The 21,596-nt window shown below is 28.5% G+C and overlaps 3 protein-coding genes across 4 annotated transcripts; 2 read left to right on the forward strand and 1 right to left on the reverse strand.

Moving 5' to 3' along the window:
- Window positions 1–568: 568 nt before the first annotated feature.
- LOC100650374 (protein argonaute-2) lies at window positions 569–20,563 on the reverse strand. Of its 2 annotated transcripts, XM_048411505.1 has the most exons (14): window positions 19,921–20,563; window positions 18,942–19,152; window positions 16,651–16,767; window positions 13,578–13,715; window positions 12,793–13,073; window positions 12,407–12,713; window positions 12,108–12,330; window positions 11,894–12,041; window positions 11,515–11,778; window positions 10,359–10,677; window positions 9,796–10,147; window positions 9,240–9,573; window positions 8,956–9,155; window positions 569–8,745 (listed from the first exon to the last, which is right to left on the reverse strand). In XM_048411505.1, exons 3-14 carry the CDS (start codon window positions 16,760–16,762, stop codon window positions 8,637–8,639), a joined length of 2,787 nt encoding a protein of 928 aa, XP_048267462.1. In that variant the 5' UTR covers window positions 16,763–16,767; window positions 18,942–19,152; window positions 19,921–20,563; the 3' UTR covers window positions 569–8,636. The 2 variants fall into 2 exon arrangements, with proteins under 2 accessions (XP_048267462.1, XP_048267463.1); XM_048411506.1 differs by lacking the exons at window positions 16,651–16,767; window positions 18,942–19,152; window positions 19,921–20,563 and adding an exon at window positions 14,946–15,207.
- On the forward strand, window positions 15,498–17,518 carry LOC100650498 (39S ribosomal protein L53, mitochondrial). The gene is made up of 3 exons (XM_003400105.4): window positions 15,498–15,708; window positions 16,959–17,071; window positions 17,291–17,518. The coding sequence occupies exons 1-3, from the start codon at window positions 15,563–15,565 to the stop codon at window positions 17,488–17,490; spliced, it is 459 nt and encodes a 152-aa protein (XP_003400153.1). The 5' UTR covers window positions 15,498–15,562; the 3' UTR covers window positions 17,491–17,518.
- Window positions 17,868–18,523, forward strand: LOC125386212. The gene has a single exon (XM_048411508.1). It carries the CDS (start codon window positions 17,911–17,913, stop codon window positions 18,100–18,102), a length of 192 nt encoding a protein of 63 aa, XP_048267465.1. The 5' UTR covers window positions 17,868–17,910; the 3' UTR covers window positions 18,103–18,523.
- Window positions 20,564–21,596: the final 1,033 nt, after the last annotated feature.

Genomic DNA, 21,596 nt, shown 5'->3' on the forward strand with positions numbered 1-21,596 from the left:
TATATTTTATACTATACGTATGTATATAGATGTGTATATAGATATAGATGTCGGCGTATTTGTATCTTACAATTAATAAATAACATTTTTCCCGGCATTTTGATAAAACTTTTTAACAGATATACTTAAGTACATACTTTCAGTGTGCAACTGATAGTAAACTAGCAACACGCCTCTTAACAAATATCTATTCACCTAAATATAAGCGCCTTATTGTTATCAGTCGCATTTCGACATGTTTTCACGATTAACTTTTCGTGTCCCAAGCGCATTATCCTTAAGGTGACCATCCCCCATCGCAGAGTATGTACAATTTGTGACCATTCTATCGTAATTTTGATTTTATTTACAACCTTTTTAACGCTTACTCTTTCTAATTATGAACGACCACGAAGATATTTATTTTTCATTTTTTCTCCGAAAATTCCAAATTCAGATTTTGTAAATCTAAATACGAAGCAACAACTTGATCGGAACCAATAAAATGACCGCGAAATGAAATAGATGTAACCATTTTCAGTGACTATTCTACTGTAAAATGACAAAAAAGAAAAAAGACACAAGAAAGTTCAAGTGCAAAAAATTAATTTCAGATTGTTTTATTAGTGCTAGAATCCATTTCATAATACAGCTATTTCATATTACACGTATCCGAACCCTCTACAATTCTCTATAACTTTCGTACATTTCGTGCGACTCGTGTTTCTGACAAAATAGATCCGAACAATGATTGCTAAAATCGTCTAGCGAGTCTAAAAGTACAGCATGATAAAAATATATAGAGTGTACATATATGCACGAACGTAAAATCGTAAAACCACGAATGCTTCGTCGTTGAGTCGTCATCTTTAAAAATTATGCGACGGAAGGTATGTCCGAAATGACCTTGAGTTTCTATTCTTTAAACTTCTCTGTTTTACTTAGAAATATGTATCTCCGAAAATTTACCAAACGGAGAACTATCTTTTAACGATGATCATTGTATTATACATTAAGGAATTTGTTATACACGCATACACGTATTTGGGGATTCACGAGCCAACGTTTTGAAATTTTTGTACAAAGTCATTTCTGAACGCTTCCGTGTATACTCCGCTTATAGAAAACTTTAAAGACTTAAAACTACAAGAGGAAGCATTCGGGAAAGATTACATCAATTTTTCTATCTCCACTGCCGTGAAGCGAAACTGCGCATACCTTTAAAATCTAATTGAATATTTTTAAAACCTTCTACATACCGTCTTATTCTTAATTATAATAATACCCATAGTACGAACATTTATTCGAAAGAATCGTCCTATTTTATAATATGTATGTTTAGAACGATAATTGCACAGTGGTATATGTTACAACGATATTTACAGTAGTCTCGGAAAGAAAAAACTTTGTCCTAAGGTTCGTTGCTCGAACCTTACCTGGATTGTAGAGGGCTAACGAGATGCGTCATTATATTATATAATAATATGCAACTCACACAACACGTTACATACATATTATATAGAAATTGGAATACGTAATAGTTGTATTGTGCAAAATGTAAATTTTTATTGTACGTGAAGGTTGGATGTCCAACTACGAAACTCAGAAAATGGTCACCTCTCATGGTTTCTTAGATTTTTTGTTTTCATATACATGTATATTCGGTATTACACGTTTCACTCGTTCTCGCATTTTCTCTTTCTCTCCCTTTCACACTTTTTATTACGACGTTCTCTATCTTTCTCCCGCGCTCTTTCACGCTCTTTAAAATTTGAAAAATCTGTATTCGCATTAATAAATTCAAACTTATTACTTGCCACGTCGAACACGCGCAGATAAAGCGCCAGGCACTTGTAGATATAAGGAAGATTTATACAATTTTTTCTATCCGGTGGGACGTCGAATTTAGTTGAACAAGGCAGTTTGTAGGACGGACGACATTGTTCTAATAATGTCACAATTATTTCGATGACGCGTATTCTATGTTCTCTTCTACTTTTCTTAAATCGTCCTCAAAACGTGTATAAATAAGCCATATGCTTAGCGTTCTGATCGTGTAACATATCTTATTCTGGAAAGTTTACGAGTTAACTTGAGTCGAAATAAATACAAATTTCAAACGATAAAACAATTATGTCCATCGTTCCAGAACCCATTATTTAATTCTACATTCGATTAAAAAAGCTAAACAAGCACCTGCTATTACACGTTTCAACGGAATAAAGTTATCTATCTGTAATTTGCGAAAGTTCGTATTGTTTAGAACGAAAAAAATAAACATACCAGTAAACGTACATAACATATATTTAAAATGATACAAAACCCAAAAATTACTTCTATAAAAAAATGTTCCGTATAAATAAAGTCTTTAAGAAGCATAATTTTTTTCAAATAAACATTTCGATTATTTCTTTTTGAATTTGTATCCTTTTTTTTTTTTTTTTCAAAATCCAACAGGTACAGTAGTATTCGAACGTTTTCTTCGCTTACACACTCTCAATATCAAAAAAGAAAAAAAACAACAACTACAATAGTTCGCATAAAACGTTAGCTGATAAAAATTTTAAATAAGAACCTCGAAAATAAGTGGTTAATGTCACTTCTTCGCTACAATTGGCATCTATCATGGACTTTGACGATTCAAAGTTCCGACCATCGCGTCGCCTTTACCATCTTTCTATTTCTTCTATTTACATTGTTTACTGGTCGACGGTACCCTTCGAGAAAGCCAATTGTAGTTTAGATGCGCGCAATGTCGCTACTTTTACACTCTTCCTATTTATTCATTCGTAATTTTAATGTTACCTCGCACAATTTTTCACCCGCTATATAGATGTAGGTACTGGTTAAAGACGCTGCCTCTAGTCAGCTTACAAAATTAATAATTCATCGAAAATTATATGTATAAAACATTCATATTACAACAAATCACTAGACTGGATTGACACGATAATAAATGCCATTTTCATTTTAGTCGATAGATCACATTATATATAAAGCTTGCAAGAAAGAAACTCTTGTACTTGTTATATGTTTATGCGAATGTGCAAATGTTTGTAAATCGTCAACATGATAGGTAAATATCGATTTTTTGAAATATCATCAAAAAAGAACAATCCTTTTTCGATAATCGAAATTCGTAAAAGAAAATTTGCTAACGAAACGGACTTTTAATTAAAATGGTTGAATTCACTTTCATCGAAGTTAAAAAATTAACAAATCTCATGAAATTTCCAGAAATCAGTTCCCCGGCGATACGATCGATGATAATATTAAGCGTGGATATGAAACATTGATCGCTGATGCAATTAAAGGAATCTGCAAACTATCGATATTCTTGTAACGATAGAATTAAAGTCGTCCGAGAAGCTTCCTACAAACGGCGAACGTATTTAATCGTAATTTACATTATTTTGAAATCACAAATTTGCATAAACCTTTCCTTACAGTAATTAAGGTGCTCGAGCTCACTGGTACGAAAGGGTTAAAGAGAGCTCGCGCTTAAACACATAGCAACGTAATAGAAGGTGCGCAAACATCCTCTGAGATCACTGATGAAGAAGCGCGTGTAGACAAGAAATCAGAACACGCTCAACAAGAAATTATACAAATTAGCTTAGCCTATAAAGCGTTAATTTTACAGTCGGCTAATTATTATCATTGTCATTAATCATCATTGTTACTCGGTTACCCCCTTATTTCAATATGGTTATTCATGCGATACTCATACTCGCATTTTAAAACGGATTTAATTAGACAACCCTAAAACTACGATACTATATTATGATGAATCATAATTCATTGGGAACGTCATCACTGAATTTGTTCGGGGTGCTGACATTCTTAAAGCTAATATTTTTTTTGTCACTTATACCCCTAAGCACCTTCACACGTGTATGTTTTTCGAGTGCTTAAGCGAAGTAAACTTATGCTATGATAATGTTTTAACATTTTCACAAAGAAATGGATAACGGCTAATGGTTGGAACCTCGTAGGAAAAGCAAACAAAAAGTATTGGAAAAATATTATACAACTTCTTTGTGTATTATACGAAGCTATCGATTCTCTCGTTTCTTTCTTTATGTAAGTATATAGCGATGAACAGACCACTCCTTGGACTGTCAATGTTGGAAATATATCGTATATAGAAACATAAAAGAATGAGATTTAAAAGAGAATTCTTATTTTCAATGTTACGAATCTAACCATTGCCAAACATCTTTGATTTAAATTAGAGAAAAAGACTAAGACAAAAGACTAGTACAATTACGTTTAGAAAAATGACATGTAGTTTCAAGAATGATCTTATAATACATGCAGTATATAATACATACATACGGTAAATAATTATTTATAAAATACATCCGATGTTTGACGATTTAAGAAATAATTTAAAAAGTTACATATATAACACAAAATATAAAAGCAAACTAATTGAACAATTTACGATTTAAAACCATAAAAGTACTAATATACATTCTTTCTTCGGTACAAATAGTTACCAATGTACATTCTACTGTTTCTAATAACCGTATTATTACTCAAGACATTCAAGTAAGATAAGAAGTTGGTAAAATATTTCATTTAGAAACGTTCTAAAAACGAGATAATAGTTTTTCATTATTTATACACAGTTCTGTATTGTCCGTACTAATATCTCTGTTCGTCGCTATATAGCCTAATTTCTATTTCCTTAAGATCGTATTACAAGTTGAATTATTTGCATTTCCTGGAAGTTGACCAATACCCGTTTAACATCGAACTAATCTCGTTAATACAATTTTTTCCCTTTATCGCAAACCTACGTAATATTTGTTGAAAATCATAATGTTACAACGTCAAGGTCTTTGGTGGCGCTTTGCGAGTTACAAAGGCTAAAAGAAAGAATCACAATTTACCCGCATGATTTTGTGCAGAGAATTAATATTTATACTGTAAAATGATTTGATAAACATTCAATGGTATCAATAATTCATAATTTATCGAAATCGAACTTGCTTAATTTTTATTAAGTTTATCGTTGAACGCCACTTAAAAACACTGACGATTACGATGATCTTAACAGATCAGGAAAATCGATCACTTGCAAATACAATTGATTACGATGTAACCTGTAAAGCTCTTCGAAATACAAGGATATTTATCGTCATCTTACTTCTGGTGCTGTATAATTCAAATCTATTCTTTGCACGTGGCATTTGTTAACAAATGCAGTACAGTTAATCTTCGCATATGCATATATATATATGTATACGTAGATGTATATACATATATAGGCATATATATATATATATATATATATTATATATGTACACATATATATATTGTAGGTATACAAATATAAATTATTTGCCTTATCTTAAAATGTTTGGGACTCGTGATAGGAAGTAAATTCTTGTTTTGTGAATAGACTCGGTTATTTTATTATATACTAAGTAAATATCATTTAATAAACCTGTCTGTCTTTTCTAAATTGCCTCGTGATTCCTTCTAAGTGCAAGTTTACAACACGTTGCATAAATTTATGCACGTTATCAAAATTGGATTTTGATCGACATATTATTTATTTTAATGTAACATTCTTTTTATATCAGATTTAAAAGATCGATAAACGATGTATAACTAATATCTGAATTCATCTTGTTAAAATAAAAATTACAAAAATCGTTCTTAACGTTCCACCTGTCGCCCACCGAGCATTATTTACTAAATGGGATAGTGATGTATTGATAAATTACTGAGGTATATTTACAAATGGAGGCTAGTTCTTGATCGGGCGCAGGAAAATATCAAATGTCGACGCAAGCCCATAAGAAATGAATCTCGTTAAAAAGGATTGCTTAGATCGAGATACGAAATGTGAATAATAAAATGACGAATACTTTACTTTGAACTACATAATTGATGAATGCTTTACTTTTGATCTTTTACCTCATCGATGCCAATTTTGGTATTTACTCGCGCACCGATTATATTTACACTGTGACATTTTGCAGCACTTAAATTGACTTAAATGTAATCTACATCCATATGGCCTTATTACGATTCAAATCGATTCGTAATTCATTAATATTTAAGCTTTTCACATTCTATATTTTGGTATTTTCACACCCTTGAGAATAATAAATTTATTTTCTTTCCATTAGTCAGAACTTGCAACTTCTCTTTTACTTTCTATACTGATTATATTGTTTGCTTCTGTTCATCTGCTGCCTTTAATTGCTTGGAACTGATTCAACCACTGAACTATCGTTGTGAACGTTCAAAGATTATATTCAGACCCTTACTCATAATCAAATCATATTTAACAAGTTACCTAATCTGTCATAAAGTCAAAACTAGGCATTAAACGTTATGGTTACAAGTGATAACCTACGATATAGACTTAAATTTATAATTAGAATAAATATTATTGATAGATTACGGTCCTTTTCATACTTTCCGAGATAATATTAACCTTGTATCGCTTGTAAATCTAAAATTAGAATCATTAATGCACAAAGTTCTACAAATTTCAGGTGCTAATCTACTCTATTATCCAAATTGCAATTTCAATAATTAATATTTTCGGAATGATCTTTTTCCTGTTGTGTTTTGAGATCTCTATTAAAATACCAAACGTTAGAGTAGAATTTTTGCATTTATTGTCTATTTATAAATTGACTCCTACATTAAATAAAATTTGTAGAACTCTATCACGGATATTTGTTAAAAATCTTTAACAAGTTTCACAATTTTATAATTTTCTTCATCGTGCAATGATATGATGTTTAAATGTTATTAATACTGCTCTGTGTTAAATAAAATTAAATTATCATTTTAAAGAATTACCTGTGTTATTATATTTAAAACAACGAAAATTATCAAAAATTTTACTAGTGTATTAATGATTCTAACGGTATATAATAAATGATTTGTGGGGCACGTCAATACATACTTATACGCTTCATTATCCTATCTATTGCCTCTACATTGTAGTTACTTGCAAGGCTCTTAACACAATTATTGTTTCGATTAAGATTATTGTTCCATTTACATAGTTCCATTTGCATATGAATCATGAATGATGAATTTTTTGAAATAAAAACTTGAGGACCTTAAAACTTGCATTACACGATAAATAAAATAAAGCTTATCCTAATAATTTCACATTATATTTTGAATAATCTTGCATTTATTAAATTACCTTATTCTATTCTTAATCAAGTCATTTTCTGTGTCAATAGAGAATCATCATCAGCCAGGATCTAATGCCATATACATTTCATTTAAAAGTACTTGCCTTGCTTGAAGAGATGTTTCATATTTCAAACATACAGATAGAAGGTATTCATTTACCTTCGTCGATATGAATAAAGTACTACCACAGTTCAAGCTACGCAATAATTCTCGCTCCATATACAAAGAATAATATCTGTGCAACTAAAAAAAAAGAAGAATAAAATATGTATCTCTGGATTTTCGGTTCGATAAATTGTTTGTACGCGTAACATACTATTCTTTTACATAATTATAATTCAATGATCAAACCATATTTCATTCTACTTATTATTATGAAGAACAACTCTTAATTACATATCATTCATTTGAAGTTTTTCTTAGTCACATGAGAAATTCTTGATCTGTGTTTGTATAAAGGTCGATCTTTAAGATATTCTAAACAATCCCAAAAATGACATTAGATATAGTTTCATTCAAGTTTAAGTCATACAAAAGATATTATTTAGCAAATGTGGCACGATGTTCTTTATGAGACTAAACATATTACATAACACTATGTTTTATCAACTTGCCACAACTTTGGATTTTATTAAAGATTCTTAACATATTTTGGCCATTGACTTGGAGACCTTCACAATTAACATTTACAAATTTTATTTATTTGTATCTCCCTATTGACAAATCATTGCTTGATGTGGCCAAATTTTTTAATGCTTATGATAAATATGATAGATATGATAAGTATGTTATTTGTAAAGAACATAGTCTCATAAGCATAATAACGAATATGCTGAAGCAAAATAGATTTTACATGCCAATATTTTATATTTTTCCTTTTTACAAAAAATGACTGATACAAATGACAACTATATATAAACAACAAGATAACAGTCTTGCAGAAGCGATTTATACAATCGTGAATTTATATTGTAATATGATCCTTTTGCATCATACAAATGCTAGAGGAAATTCAACCTCTACGAAAAAAAAGAAAAAAAAAAAAAGAAATAAGCGTAATATCCACGGCAGCACGAATTCTTAAATTATTCGTTCATGTGGTTTTCATCGCGAAACTATCCGACAGTCAAACTGCATCAATCTAAAACATGATTAACTAAAAGCACCTCGTTTAATACCTACTTCCTAACGTGTTAAAAAATCTGCCCAAAACCTAGTCGACAATATATTAAATTAAAAAAAAAAAACAAGAAAAAAAAAGCTTAATATAAAATTGTTCAACATATTTTTAGGTATTAGACAGATTTATTTGATTACAAAAGTAAGCAAAAAAGTTGACCACTCAAGAAGATTGTCTAGCATTTCAAGCAGTCTAAAAATATCAACGTGCAAGATATGATGATCATTATCATTTTACGGTATCATTTTTATTATTTTTACTATTTTGCTTATGTGTCTAAGAAAAATTCAAAGAAGAATTATGCAAAGTACATAACCCGCTTTGTGTTTGCATGAACTGTGATAGCTCTTGCCATTGCACCTGGTGTTCTGTCTTCGCTACAGCCAGATTGATGAGATCCTTCTCCACTGAAATTCAAAGATGAAGATTCATGTTGGTAACGAATGGTAACACATATGTGATTAATTTATTATTTTCAGAATCTTTAACTATATACTACGTCTTATAACAGTTGGCATGTTTAATTTCATATTATCATTTTTTAATGCAGCAAATTAGTACTTTGCTTTAGCTTAAAAAGAAAATTTTATATAATATCAATATAAAATTTTATGTACCTATCATGCTCTTTTTCTACCAAATGATATCTGGCTCGGAATGCTACGAGATGAGCATAATATGCTGGTGCAGGTATACTAACAGATCTCGTACATCTGACATACGTGTGACATAATTGATACGTTAGAGATTGTAATTCATCACTTTCAAAACGATTATCATCCCATAAAACGTGATAATGTGATGGTCGAGACGTGCCCTACAATAAATATAAATAAATGTAATATCTAGGTCAATTGAAACAAACAAAGAAACAGAGTTGATCAAGAGTCTTAAAGTTTACCTGGATGCCTTGGTGGCTACATAAATAGAAGTCAAATTCAGTTGGATGCGTTATACAGACATCAACTGTTGTACCGGCTGGTATATTCCCGCTTTTACCACTTTGATCTCTTTTTTCCGAACAAAATAGGCGAGTGTGATGTCTCTTCTGGACTACAACAAATGTTATTCCAGGTCTATACTCAGCTTCAAGTTTAATACAAGCTTCTCGAATGGCAGTTAACTCGTGTTGTAAAACATGAAGAAATTGACCTTCTGAGACACCATCGCGATAAAGAATTATCCTAAGTGGTTTATATCCACCAGTGCTTTTATAGAACATAAGAAGGAGTTCCCTTAAAAAGAAATAATATTTCGCTGTTATTAATTGAAAATAATATATGGCAAAACGTATTTACAAAATATGTTTTGTATTTATATGTATATGGAAAAAAGTAAAAATTCAATTTGCTCAAAATATTTGTTTACTTAATATAATATTTTTTATATGAACATTTTATAAAAGCTTAAAAAGTAAATAAACTTGTATTATTTAAAAATTATAGCAATTTACTTACCTCACCATTGAACTAAGTTCCTGAATAATTTCTTGTCTATGTTGTTGAACTCTAACAGTAGCTGCATACCGAGATGGATGAGCATCCATACTAGCAACTACTGCCGCTATGCTAGGCTTTTTATTATCTCCAGCAGGAGGATGAGTCACATCAGCTCCAAAAAATATAACAGGTTCATCAAACACTTTTGGTCTGATAGTGGGTACTAGAATACTATTAATACCACCTAATTTTACATTAATTTTCAAACATAAATTCGACAACGTCTGTGGTGACGTTTTATTAACATTTTTTGCCTGTACACACTGTGTTGCCATACCCAATAATGTATCTCCTACTCTTTTGACTTCAGCTGTAAGCAGAGTATGCAACATTTGTAGACTAATATGTTATCAATACTGTAGAATCTCACATAATGCAAAACATACATTTTACATTGTAACAACCTCCAATGTTATTTATTGTACTATATATGATTAATTTACTACATTATAAAATTATATAAACTTTTTATCACATTATACTAGCTACTAACAAAATATTATATATATATATATACTTACCATATACAGGTGTTTTTCCAGGTAATATAACACAAACAAGTTGTAATGATGGAAATGTCGCTTTTAGATATCTAAACATGGGCTCTACTTGATCTGGCCCAGTAGCATATTTACAAAAACATGGTTGCCCAATAATTGGCATCCCAGCATCATTGCTTATTCTTTGTAATTGTGCTATAAAATTACGTATTGCATCATCGCGTACAGTTCTTTGTGGAGCGAAACAAGCAATTGCCCAAACTCTAATTTCCACACCTGTGAAAAATTGCTTGCCTCGCATATCCCAAACACCACCATTAGGTATAGCCTGCTGCTTCGTCTTTAAAAAGGAAAAAAACAAGATGAAATATATCATTAAATATCACGATGAATACTTTGAATCATAATAAATAAACAAGATGCATCAGTATTTCTATACAATCCATGCAATCATTACTCTTCTATATTTATCTTTTCTTACCACAAAAATCATATAAACAGTAATTATAAAATAACACAAATAAAAACTTTGGAGAATTACAACAAAAAATCAATATAAATAACAATCCACTTCATTTCACTACTGCATGGAACAAAACTGATAGCATCAGACAGTATATAATGATAATGAACTGTAAATGTAATGCAAATTATATATAAAGGAATGAATTTTTCCTTTGTAGAATGAAATAATATTTGAAATTATTACTGGACTATTTTTGTTGATTTTATAAAAATAATTTATTTCCATTACAGTGACAGTCCATATATCAAAATCAACCAGGTCTAGTACCGATGCATTCATTTGGCAACTTTTCATTTAATTAATTTTTTAAATGTATTTGAAATAAAAAAGTTTAAGGCCAAATGTATTATTATCTTAGAAAAAATCTTATTCTTTCATATAAAGTCGTATTTAATAAGATTTTTGTTTTAATAAAAAAAAATGTATAAATCTCAGAAAAAAAACTTAAGCTATTCTAAAACAAAAATTTCAAACTAAATCATGATTACAAGAATATTATTCATGTATCTTCAAATGGGAAAAATACATTATAATTAATAACACTATAGTATACAGCACTGCAAAAAATATATTTCTACCAAAAATAATACAAGAGCTTCTGCAAATGTGTGATTTGGCTAGACCTGACTGATTGAGTTGGAAGTTTCTCACCTGTCCACTGAGGGAACTTACGCGCCCTCCATACTGTAGCTTGGGTGGAGGCAAAACACGACCCCTAACTTCCATCATATTATTCGATATTGTTAGACCAAATTCTTGAACATATGAATCATTATTAAAGTCAGCTCTTCTAACTAAGTTGTTTATTTCTCGTTCACGATCTGGAGCAGACCGGGCTGTAGCTTTTATCATAGTAGAGGTCTGCATATCAGTCAATTTCTTGATACAACGTTGCCCAGCAACAATATTACAGACCTAACAATACATATAAATGATACTTCAAAATTATATTATATTACACTATATTGCTTGGAAAAAATGACATAACTTCAAGGATCAAAAAGTGATCTAAATACTAGAATCAACAAACCTCAAGTGGCAAATATGTATGTTTATGTTCTTGTCCAACTTGAAGGCATGGAAGATATGGGTGTCGCAATTTCATTTTATATTTGTCTAAGAAATATTTTGCAACTGTGCACTCGACTGTTTGTCCATTTTCTAATTGTAATGGGAATCTAAAATTTTCATAAATGTTATATGTGTTTAAAATAACATTACAAATTGTTTTTATGTATACTTACGATTGCATTTGAGCAGGTTTACGTGTAACATTACACACTCTATATTTTCGCCTCATTGTCCCACAGTGTGTGATTTCAATTTTAAGTCCTTTAATTTCTTTGGTAAATTTAACTCGTTGAGAATCTGTTAACGGTCTCTTTTGATCACCTATGTCTCGAATATCTAATACTTCACACATAAATTCTATGACAGGTTGTGCTTTATAAAATGCAGTTGCAGAAACTGTAAAGTAAGTAACATACACATAAGAAATGAATACAACATTTATTTTATATTTTATTATAATTTATATATTTACCATCAATGTTTAGCATCATTTTCCATTGGGATGGCCTAACAGATTGATGAAAACCAAACCAAACTTCTCTACCACCACCTAATGGATGGTAATATCCATCTGGTGTACTAAAGAATGATCTACCTACTGGAGTATATGTCATAGATGGTAAATGCCTCATTACAACATCTAAAGCAAGTATAGCATCATATGGGATTTGTCTTGTACGTCCTTCTAAAGCTTCTTCTAAAGCAAACAGTGAAACTTGAGCCAGCCACTTTATCACCACTCTAAAAACTCTATCTTTACCTTCACCAGGCAGTGTTACCTAAAATGTGTATGTATTATTAGAAAATAAATCTTAAAAAAGAAGTCTGTATATATATTTTATTATGCATTGTACTTACTTCTAATTCTATTTTGTCAGTACCGATAGGCAAGGGGTCCCTTGTATATAAATTATTTCTGCCATCGAATACGGGTTTAAGAGTTCCAAATATTTTACTATATGCATGAACCATTGTTTCTATTATTTCCCTATTAACTTTACGAGGACATTTATCAGGTTGGATATTAATATCATAATGGTGCACATAACCACGTGGCATTGTTATTTGGAAGTGATTAGCTCTTAAGGTAATTTGTCTGCCTTCACGTCCTATGTTTGGTCTTCGAGGACATGAAAACACTGCAAATATATATTTTAAATTATTTACACACCAAAATACATAACTGTTATTAACTTGTTAATCCATAACATGTAGTATATATGACCTAAATATATTATTTTCATTTCCATTGAAAATATGAAAATATTTTTTATATAAAATTTCTTAGCTGAAGGATTTATTTGAATATTTTTTAGATTATTATCTATACAGGTTTTAATATACACATGTTATAAATTTTCTCACAATTATATAGCTTTATTTCTTTTTTCCAAAAATATATTGTTACCAATTTTTATAATATCATGTATTTAATAAAAATATTGCATTTAAAAAAAATTTTACATAAAAATTTAGTGAATGATTTTAATTTTATAACAAAAAGAATGGAAAATTAATAACAGAAAACTAAATTCATATATTATTGAATAATTAAAAGCAAAATTATTATAAAATATGTATACTATCATGCCAGTGCCAAATATACTTTTTCATTGTATATGAAATAGTTTTTAAAAACTTACTTGGCAGTTCAGGAGGTTGAGGAGGAGTGTGTGTTTGTTGTGTGGAAACAAGTCCTAAAGAACCTGGAGCTACAACATTACTGCCAGTTGCTCCAGATGCACCAACAGAAGAACTTGTTGTGGGTCCAGGTGGAGGAGCTGAAATAATGTAGTAAACTAATATATTTTTCATACATATCTAATGCATGTAAATGAATATATAAATAATTATTTCTATATATTTATCCTAACAGTTACAAATACATGTAACAAAATAATTGAAAAACATACAGATTAATACACTACACAGTTATTAAAATATAAAAAATAATAGTTAAGTATAATATGATATATACATATACTACAATAAATATTTTGCTATAGCAATATCTGTTATAACTATATTACTGAATTATAATTAAATTATAAAAATTGATTTAACAAACAATTAATAAAACAATTCGGTTAACACCATCTTCAAGATCTTCCCTCAATTTCCTGTTTTAGTTATTTATTACATATATACTTATATTTTTTACATAATAATCATAAGCAAATGATAATTACAAGTGATATTTTATATAACGCATAGTCAAGTCATCATAATAATGTAATATATATAGAGACTTGTAATTAATATATTAAAAAAAAATATATATATATCAATAAAAAGTAATAATTTAAGAAAAAATTAGAATGAATTTTATTTATTTTTGAATATCAATATAGAATATTTTAGTTCAATATTATTTTATTGACTTCTTTCTTGTTACACTATTTAGTTGAATAGATTAGTTGAATTAAACAAGTTATACTATAAGCTAAAAATATAATGTTAATCAAAGAGAAAATAACATAACAGAAACTACAAATATGCACATAGAAATTATTTATGAATGTTTTATAAAATAATAAAATCGAAGATATCAATAACACAATAATAGTTAAGTTTAAAAGCATGTCTATACCAATACAAAAAATTGGAAAGCCTTCGTTTTTCATCGGGATTATTATACTTAAAATAATACATTAAAAATACGATAAATAACAAAAAAACCATCAGTATTAGATGCATATACATATGCGCTCATACGTTATCCGTGCATTGACGGATCAGAGTGACGACACATTGTGCCTGTTGAACGAGGTTCATTCGAGGTCATATTTTAAATTTTCCTCGATTCCTTAAACTTTAACTTATCACTACGGTGAATTTTGTTAGCACGTGCTTGAATTAAAAGAATTCTCATCGCTTTGAGGTAATCAAACAGGAACAAAGGATCAGATTTAGTCAAGTAATGAAATTCTGTTCTTGCTTAGAAATGCAGAAAAGGCTATTTTAGAATATTTTGAAATGTTATAAAAAAAATAAAACGTTATAATACTCACGTTGCCCTACGGGATACATTTTTTATGCTGATGATGAAAAATACGAGATAACCACTAATAAATAAGTAAAAAATTCAACACAAAACCCACTGACCACACAACACACTTCTCCAAAATACACACTGCGAACAAGACTGCCTCTTGCAATGGCTGCCACCAACTTGATTCCGATTGATCTTATCTCAACCAATCAGCGCATAGATAATAAAACGATAGTTAACAGTTCTTGGCGTCATCATTCTTTTTTAAATTATTTAAATTTTTCACGTCTGAATAGAAACATGTTAACAGATATTATAAAACTATATACATATAGTATATAAGAAATTTATGCAACATCAATAATAGATAGGATGTTAGTAACATTCCTATCCTGATACTTTCATTTCAGTGTTTCGAAAATGCTAAAAGATACAATACCTCGAATAATATAAAACAGTATAAAATTTGTTTTCTATATCTTGACTTATTTTAACATATTATTTTACTTTATAATTGTCTTATAATCTAATGATAAATAAATTTTGATTATATTGGCCGCACTGCGTTCAAAACTATTTCCCCTAGAATTGTAACTATTGGTGATAATACACGCGATTGCGTGCTTGATCTCCGAAATGTCGATTCCTTTCAATGGAACTCGTACACGTTCTGCCGGATTAATTTCTGCAATTGCGAAGCACTTGAGAAATTTAACTTTAAAACCAGTTAAATCAATCGACATAAAGTTTGATCCCTTTCATGATAAAGGTTTGGAGGCAAGGTTAGTTCAGTAAAATTTTGTATCTTATATATCTTTCACTGGAATTTGATCATAGTATGTAGCATCCTTATCTTGAATTTACAATAAACAGTATACAATCTGTAGTTTGTTATGAATTCTTTTTATCTATAATATTTTATCTACTATACTATATTTTTTATAGTATGGCTTGTTAATACATAGTATTTAATTCCCTTTTTTTATTTAAAAGATGCAGCGAAAGTTTTGAATATTATTATCATAATAAAATATTTTTTTCGAGATTAGAAATATTGCCTCAATAACGATTATGTTTCATTTCTCTTCATAAGAGGTTTGGTTAGTTTAATGACGTCAATATCCTGCGCATGTGTAACGTGAAGTTTCTAGTAACTAGCAGACGATGTCAGTATTTTTAGAAAACGTTGATGATTAAGTTGCTACAATAATATAATAAAAGCATAGTATGAAAATTAAGTAGCCTGTAAAATATTGGAATTGAATATTAACAAACGTGTGATGTAATTTCTTATTATACACATTTGAAAAGGTACAGTTGATTTTCATACGCGTTATATAGGGTGTTCCAGCTAAGATATTACGGAACTATTAAAGGTGACGATAAAACTTATTTTATTTATTATTAATTGTTATACTTTTTTATATTATTGATAGACTATTGAATATTTGAATATTAACTATTGGAGGACAGAATTTCATTTTTTAAATAATCGAATAATATATACATATTTATGCTCCCCCCATTTAACTCTAATATACCTACTTAAAATATTGTTCTACTTTGTATAATTAATTTTTTGCTGTATGAGATTCTCGATAACTACAATTTTTAATAAAAATTTATTTTAATAGTCTTGTTGAAATGTAAATTTATCGCAAAATATATGCTTACTTTTATTTTAAAAAGTTTTTACTTCTATAATTACAAAAATAAGAACTCACCACTACACTGTCCACATCCATATGCTTTACCAAGCATGGAAACAGCTGTAGTTATGCGAAGACTACTTAAATCTGGCATTTGAAGTGGTAGTTGTTGTTTCATTTGTGCCATTTTTCCTGAAAATATTATAAACAAGTAAATTAAAAAATAATGCAAGAATTATCAAAACTAAAATGATAAATGATAAAAGCTATCTTATTAAACTATTGCATGAACATAATTATAAATATAAAGATAGACTTAAAAGAGAATATACATTTAGTGATCTAATATTACATATTATAACAAACATATATTGTATTTGCAGAGATTTTTTATTTCAAATTACAACTCCAAAGATTATTGCAACAAATCCACGTTGTACGGTGAAACCATGCGTTGTCTCTAATTTATCTGAACCCATAATTACATTCAATTTATGTGAGTATCACAATATTTTTTTACTTAAGAAAAATAAGATTAATAGTTTATATCGCTTTTGTTTTTAAAATAAAGATGTGGATTCAAAAATTTACAAGTTTATCTAAAAGTGGAGTAAATTCACTAATGTTAAATTACAGTAACTAAAATTACAATTAAATTTTATAAAATCTGTTTAAAACAAATTTGATTTTATATCCTTGCATCTGTATCTTTTAGTATCTGGTGATAAAATAGTATGCAAAGGTGCAAACTTGACATCTTTAAATATTTTGGAACTTTACAACAAACATATCACACCTTTGGCTCCACGTGAATCTGAAGCTGAAGTTGAGGACGCACAGTTAAAAAAGAAAAAGAAAAAGAAGAGAGCATTTAAAATTAAGCCAGGAAGCAAACGTAGAGGACTATTCTTATAAATTTATTGGCAATTTAATTTGATTATGAGGCATTAAAGAAAAAATTGAATATAAATATAAGTTAAAAAATAAAATCTTTAAAGAATAAATGTCAGAATCAATTTTACCATTTATTTAAAACAGTCCAGTTTTCATATTTCACTTTATTTGTGGGATAACGGTGAAAATTAAACCTACATTGTCAATTCATAAAAGTTTTAATCATAATATATTTATTAAAAATTATACTTTGGTATTTTTGTTGAGCATTTAAATATAAAACAATCATTTATGTAAAAGTCTGCAAAAAAGCACATAAGGAATTCTTAACAATACAATTTAATTGCTTAACTTTTTTCCTCCTGAAAATACTTTAAGAAAGGTATTTGAATTCTACAGTTGTCAGAATTTTTGAGTTTTACACGATAATTCATTTTTAAAATGGCAAGTCATACTTCAAATAGCAAGAATTATAATATGAAACTTATTGATACTCTCTATAATCAGGTTCCAGCTTTTACAGATGTATTTGATGAAGAAACATGGTACATTTTTGTTGCCTGCTTTGTAGCAGGAACATTTTTAGTTGCATTCATTCTTTCTAGATTTATTACTCTGAAACCTGTAGAATAAATTTACAGTGTTGTTTCAAATATCGTAATTTATATTCATAAAGAAGGCATCAAATACATTCACCAAATTTTATTAACATTATATTATAATAATAGAATTTTCTACATGTTCTATATAACATGTAAATGTGAAACAATATAACATTATATTACAATAAATTAAAATATATAATGTTATATTAAAGTACTTTTAATTACTTGAAACATTTATTTAGTAGTTATATTATTTTTTATTATAAAGCATTAATTAATTACTTTTATGTATGTAATCTTTTGTGCTTTGATCATGCAACCTATCAGATTGATGCTTATACAAAGCTTTCATAATTGTATTTTTGTAATTTTAGTGAACATTAAATAATCTGTATCTCCAATGTAATAAAAGTTATCTAATATTTAATAATAAAAAAATGGACAAAATATCATTGGAATGTTTAATATAAGTTATAAACAATTTCATAAATCATTATGATTTACTATGGACACGCTGTATTATTGGTTTTATTTTGTAATTGCTTATAATTGACGAATTACTAAATTTAAAAATTTAATATTTTAATGATCATATAGTTTTAGTTGTAACTGGGATTATATTATAAATAAAAAGAAATTATTTTTATATTTATTGATAATTTATCATTTTAATTCATGATATTGTATTATTTTGTAATACTAAGAATGATTTTAATTCTTAAACTATTTAATATAAAACTTTACAAATTTATTTACAAATTAAAGTTTTTCATGAATGTTTATAGTTATAAAAACGTTACTACGTCGCACGCGTATGTTTAAATATGTATGCGATTAAATGTACGTATAAGCAATTTAAAAACTCACCTGTTTTATAGAAGTAGTATTCAATTTATAATATGCAGAATAGATAAACACTATTATCGGATTCACATAAACATTATTTTTTTATATAGAAACTTCACGGTAGTGTCTATGCACTGTGTAACAGTTTTATATATAGCACTATAGAAGACACATCTTCCGTGATGAAATATAATATAATAATAATTTATTATGCATGACAATAATTAATTATCTACGTGAAAAATACATGTTATATAAAATTAATTTTTTGTATTATTTTCGATAAATGCACATTTTCAAAACAAGAAAACATGTACATATACAGAAATTGTGCCGTAAAACTATATCGTGCTTGAAATCTACAGCAAATTTTAATAACTATGGTTTATACGCTACAATAAGTAGCTTTTAAACATTAATGTTTTGTATGCATGCAGCTATATACGAACATATTTATAAAAAAAATATACGAAGAATGTACGCATAAACTACATTTGGTATTTAATACGCAATTAAGGAATAGATAAGTAACTATTTTATAGAAATATTTTCGTACGTGGAATAGTTCAAAACTTTTGTTAACATTGAAGGAAAATTCTGAAATTCTGAAATTTGAAGAAAAAGACTTTACCGTTGTTTCGAACAATTTCTGCGTAATTTAGTAAATCGATTACATTTTCTTTTCTTTCATAAGATTAAAATGCATTGTTTTCTTTAAGTTCACTTGAAAATAAGAATCATTCAACCTTCACATATGTTTACGCGTATATACAATTCATGATCGCATATACACAACGTGTTGATATACAGTTACACAGCATAGTTTGTTTTCATTGCTGGTAGTCCAACAAAAAAATTAGGTCGTTGAACCAATCAAACAAAAATATTATAAGAAAAAATGAATAAATATAAATTTTCAAACAAATAAAATTTTCTTTAAGCATGTATTTCACTTAAATATAGTATAATTTATTTAGTTAGAATTTTACTGTTGTCTAACCTTAATTGTTTATTTTTCTCAACTTCCAATGTATGCACAAAATGTTTGGCGTGGTTTGTAATATGATGTATTTCTTTATAGAACAAAAGTTTACACGAGAATTATAAAACGAACGAAATTGCAGTCACGAAAATAAACACAATAACGGAATATCGTTAATACGAAGCACGAAATATTTTACTGATTCGATACTGCCAAACTCTGCAAGATTTTACAGAATGGCCACCGCCGCTTTCACTCACGACGCGATCCTACCAAACACGATTTCAGTAAGAACGGAACGAAGCCGCCAAAAACGATCACCAAGTGTCAAGGTTGCCATTGTACACGAACATGTCGAATATACCGATTGTGTGAGTATGTTGAATGCACTCGCATACACTCTACACTCTCTTCATTTCTGTTATGTTAGTAGAGACATAAAACAATAGTATTTTATCGTAATGCTCGCACTTATTTTACAATGACACCGATACTGATGTACAGTAATCTTTGTTATAAAGTATTTCAATGCACTTTTATATTTTATGCATAACGAACGCCGTATGTTTTTCATTAATTTACCGGGAAACTTTCGGCAACATTCACCGAAACAGTAATCAACATCCGCGAGAAAGACCCCACTACTTGTTCGATTCACCAGTTATTGCGAATGCTCATGTGGTCAGGATTGTAACAAGTAAATAGAATGAGGTATCATTGTCTCATGGACTTGTTTACAAACAATGATGTACATATGATGGCATTTAAGTCTATTTACTTGTTACATATAATTAAACTGTATATAGTATTATGTATAATAACAGTCTATGCAACAAGGATTTAATGTTAAATCCTTTTTATCTTTGATTTAATACGACATATTAGATAAATACAGAATTTTTTAACTATCAACTAGTTATACATTATTAAACAACATATAATTCTTTATAAGAAAAATAATAAAAAAAGACCATTAAATTTTATATAACTTGGATAATTAAGAGACTATCAATAAAATATTTAATTTAATTATAATATCGTTAAAATGAATTTTATTTTAACTTAACTTTATTATAAAATTGTACACATTAAAAATTATATAATTACGATTTTTGTGTAACTAGAAATATTTGTACTTTACCATTTCTTAAATTACAGCTATTTTTAAATAAAATATAGAGAAGTACTTTCAAATATATGATTTCTTGTTTTGAGCCGTTCCTGGATGATGTCATAATCGGCAGACCAATGAGAAATTCTGTGAATTAACTATACAACTGTCTGGCAACGTAGGTTATATGCGTTCTGCCAGTGTTTATACTATAAAAGACAAACATGTTAATATATAATATTAATAAGAGAGAATTATATTAAATACTCGAAGAACCGAGTAGAAATACTGAATTTACATAACAATTGTTTCTTGACACAAATTGTGCAATTTTACGCAAAACATGATAGAATGACTATGTTTAATCCTCTATATCGATTATCCGTGTTGGCCAATAACGTGTTTGTGCGTCGTAAACAATGTTCTTCTATTGGTCAATTATATTCCCGCTATTAAATATTGAAGAATATGAAATTATATACAAATATGTACATAATTTGGAAATTTTATATTTTTTACTTTTAATTCGTTCAAAAACACTTAATTGAAAAACAATGTATCATTAATTAATTACAAATATAAA

The sequence above is a fragment of the Bombus terrestris genome, chromosome 13 (genome assembly GCF_910591885.1).
Source record: "Bombus terrestris chromosome 13, iyBomTerr1.2, whole genome shotgun sequence".
Taxonomy (NCBI): Eukaryota; Metazoa; Arthropoda; class Insecta; order Hymenoptera; family Apidae; genus Bombus; species Bombus terrestris.

Coding starts and splice junctions, on each gene's coding strand:
- LOC100650498 (XM_003400105.4), top strand. CDS start 15,563: ATGTCGATTCCTTTCAATGGAACTCGTACACGTTCTGCCGGATTAATT. Junction 15,709..16,958: donor GATAAAGGTTTGGAGGCAAG/GTTAGTTCAGTA, acceptor TTGTATTTGCAG/AGATTTTTTATTTCAAATTA. Junction 17,072..17,290: donor CATAATTACATTCAATTTAT/GTGAGTATCACA, acceptor TGTATCTTTTAG/TATCTGGTGATAAAATAGTA.
- LOC100650374 (XM_048411505.1), bottom strand. CDS start 16,762: ATGGCACAAATGAAACAACAACTACCACTTCAAATGCCAGATTTAAGT. Junction 12,714..12,792: donor CTGACAAAATAGAATTAGAA/GTAAGTACAATG, acceptor TACACATTTTAG/GTAACACTGCCTGGTGAAGG. Junction 11,779..11,893: donor ATACATATTTGCCACTTGAG/GTTTGTTGATTC, acceptor ATGTATTGTTAG/GTCTGTAATATTGTTGCTGG.
- LOC125386212 (XM_048411508.1), top strand. CDS start 17,911: ATGGCAAGTCATACTTCAAATAGCAAGAATTATAATATGAAACTTATT.